The 1,700-nt window shown below is 43.5% G+C and overlaps 1 protein-coding gene across 2 annotated transcripts in view; it reads right to left on the bottom strand.

The window, feature by feature from the left end:
* Positions 1 to 400, bottom strand: part of LOC102310848 (homeobox protein SEBOX) — a 2,297-nt gene extending 1,897 nt beyond the window's left edge. The window contains exon 1 of one of the 2 annotated variants that reach the window (XM_005926316.3): positions 164 to 400. Coding sequence is in view for 1 of the 2 variants with exons in the window: in XM_005926315.2 (XP_005926377.1) it covers positions 63 to 113 (51 nt within the window). In the remaining variant the exon portion in view is untranslated. The other variant, XM_005926315.2, reaches the window with a different exon arrangement.
* Positions 401 to 1,700: the final 1,300 nt, after the last annotated feature.

Genomic DNA, 1,700 nt, shown 5'->3' with positions numbered 1-1,700 from the left:
TTCCGTGAGTGAGTCCCAGACACTTCTCCGTGAGCAGGCATGATGTCAGAGGGATTTTATACCCGAGTTCTGCAGACACAACACGACCCCCTGCGTGGCATCCTCTTGCACATCACAGACGCGATCAGGCTTTGCGAACGCGTGGCTTTGATGTGCTGCTCACCTGTTAATGGCTGTCTGGATAATAGGTGTCTGTTTGATCCCCTATGGCCCGTTAATGGGCCCCGTTTAGACCAGAGAGACAGCTTGTCTTCAGCTGCGGACAACGAGATGCTCCAGAAACCTTAAAATGGAAAGATGAATCAAAGACACCCGCAGGTGAAGAAATAAACTTATCGTGGGCGTGTTTTCTTTCATTTTAAGATCATTTTCGAAGCAAGACACTCTGATTTTATGGCAACTATTTTGGCCTGAAATTATAAACACATGTGTTACTAATCAACAGCGGGGAGGGGGGCAAATTAAAATGATTGGAAACACCTTGAAGCGGCTGCTCTGATCCGGGTCTAGTTTTGTTTTTAATAGTGCCCGTAATAATGATATTCATGAACGTATACAGTGTAAGGCATCCGCACTACGAGGAGCGAAGCGACACCGGCACTGTTTTACTGATTTGAAGCTCCAGTCTGCGGCACATCCTCCACCGCGCGCCGCCTCCTGGTGCGCATGAAAGCGCGCAGTGGAAGCGTATTGGAGAAGTTGTGGGAGTGACGCTTCTGTCAGCTACAATGTGTGAAGGTGACAAATCAGGCTACTTCTTTTCCCACCCCTTTCTTCGTTGTCGGTTGTGTTTCCACCGAACGAGACATCAAAACACCGGATCACTCGTAGTCCTTTTCAGCCAGTTCCCAGGCGAGTGCCAGACTCGCAGCTCCTTCACAAACAGACAGAAACGGGCTGCATGTATTAAATTACAACGCGTCCACTGATTTTGCTTATAAGCAGATTTTTTTTGAATGCTACAATATATTTTGTAGAGGCTGCATGAAATAAAAAAATAGCCTACTTGAACTGAGACGGCGGCCTTGTTGATTGGGTCAAATTAGCTGTGAAGTACTCTACGTTCACCTTCTCTCCAGAGAACAATGCGCCATTAAAAAGATCATAAGCCAAGCTCACGTGATTTGATTAAATGCAATAACATAACAGATGCAGTCGAAGAGGTCCCAGCAAACTGTGGAGAACAAAGAGTGGCCTGTGTTTGTGTGGGACACGTTTGTAACGCTGGGAAGTGGTCTGAAAAATGAAGGTGGTAGAAGAAACATTTTCAGTTCCACGAATGGCCATAAACGACCAAAGAACTTCTCCCCGAAAGAGTTTGTTTTAAGAGGTGCTTACAGACTTATAGCAGAAATAATTTCTGTATGGAACCATTTTCGGGAAAGCTCAGACTGTTTGTTGTTGTTGTTTGTTTTGTTTTTAGTAAAGAAAACTCTTGATGCATTTAAATCTGCCACGTCCAAGTGTAACCGCGACAGTGTCTTCAATAAAAATAAAACTGCACAGAAAGGATTAAAAGTTTCCTGCAAACACAAACTGCTGTTAGGAACACTTTGGTTTTAGATCACGGCCTAAAAATATGCAGCTACACAGTTTAAGCGTATGGAAGATAAATGCACTGTTTTATGAAAATGCAACTTTTTAAATGCTTTCTGTATGTAAATAATGACATAAAATTAAGTCGAGTGTTTTCTGTTCAA

The sequence above is a fragment of the Haplochromis burtoni genome, unplaced genomic scaffold (genome assembly GCF_018398535.1).
Source record: "Haplochromis burtoni strain Fernald_Lab_line unplaced genomic scaffold, NCSU_Asbu1 Contig_83, whole genome shotgun sequence".
NCBI lineage: Eukaryota > Metazoa > Chordata > Actinopteri > Cichliformes > Cichlidae > Haplochromis > Haplochromis burtoni.
The sequence above is the reverse complement of the archived record's forward strand: the minus strand, read 5'-3'. Positions and strand labels throughout refer to the sequence as shown.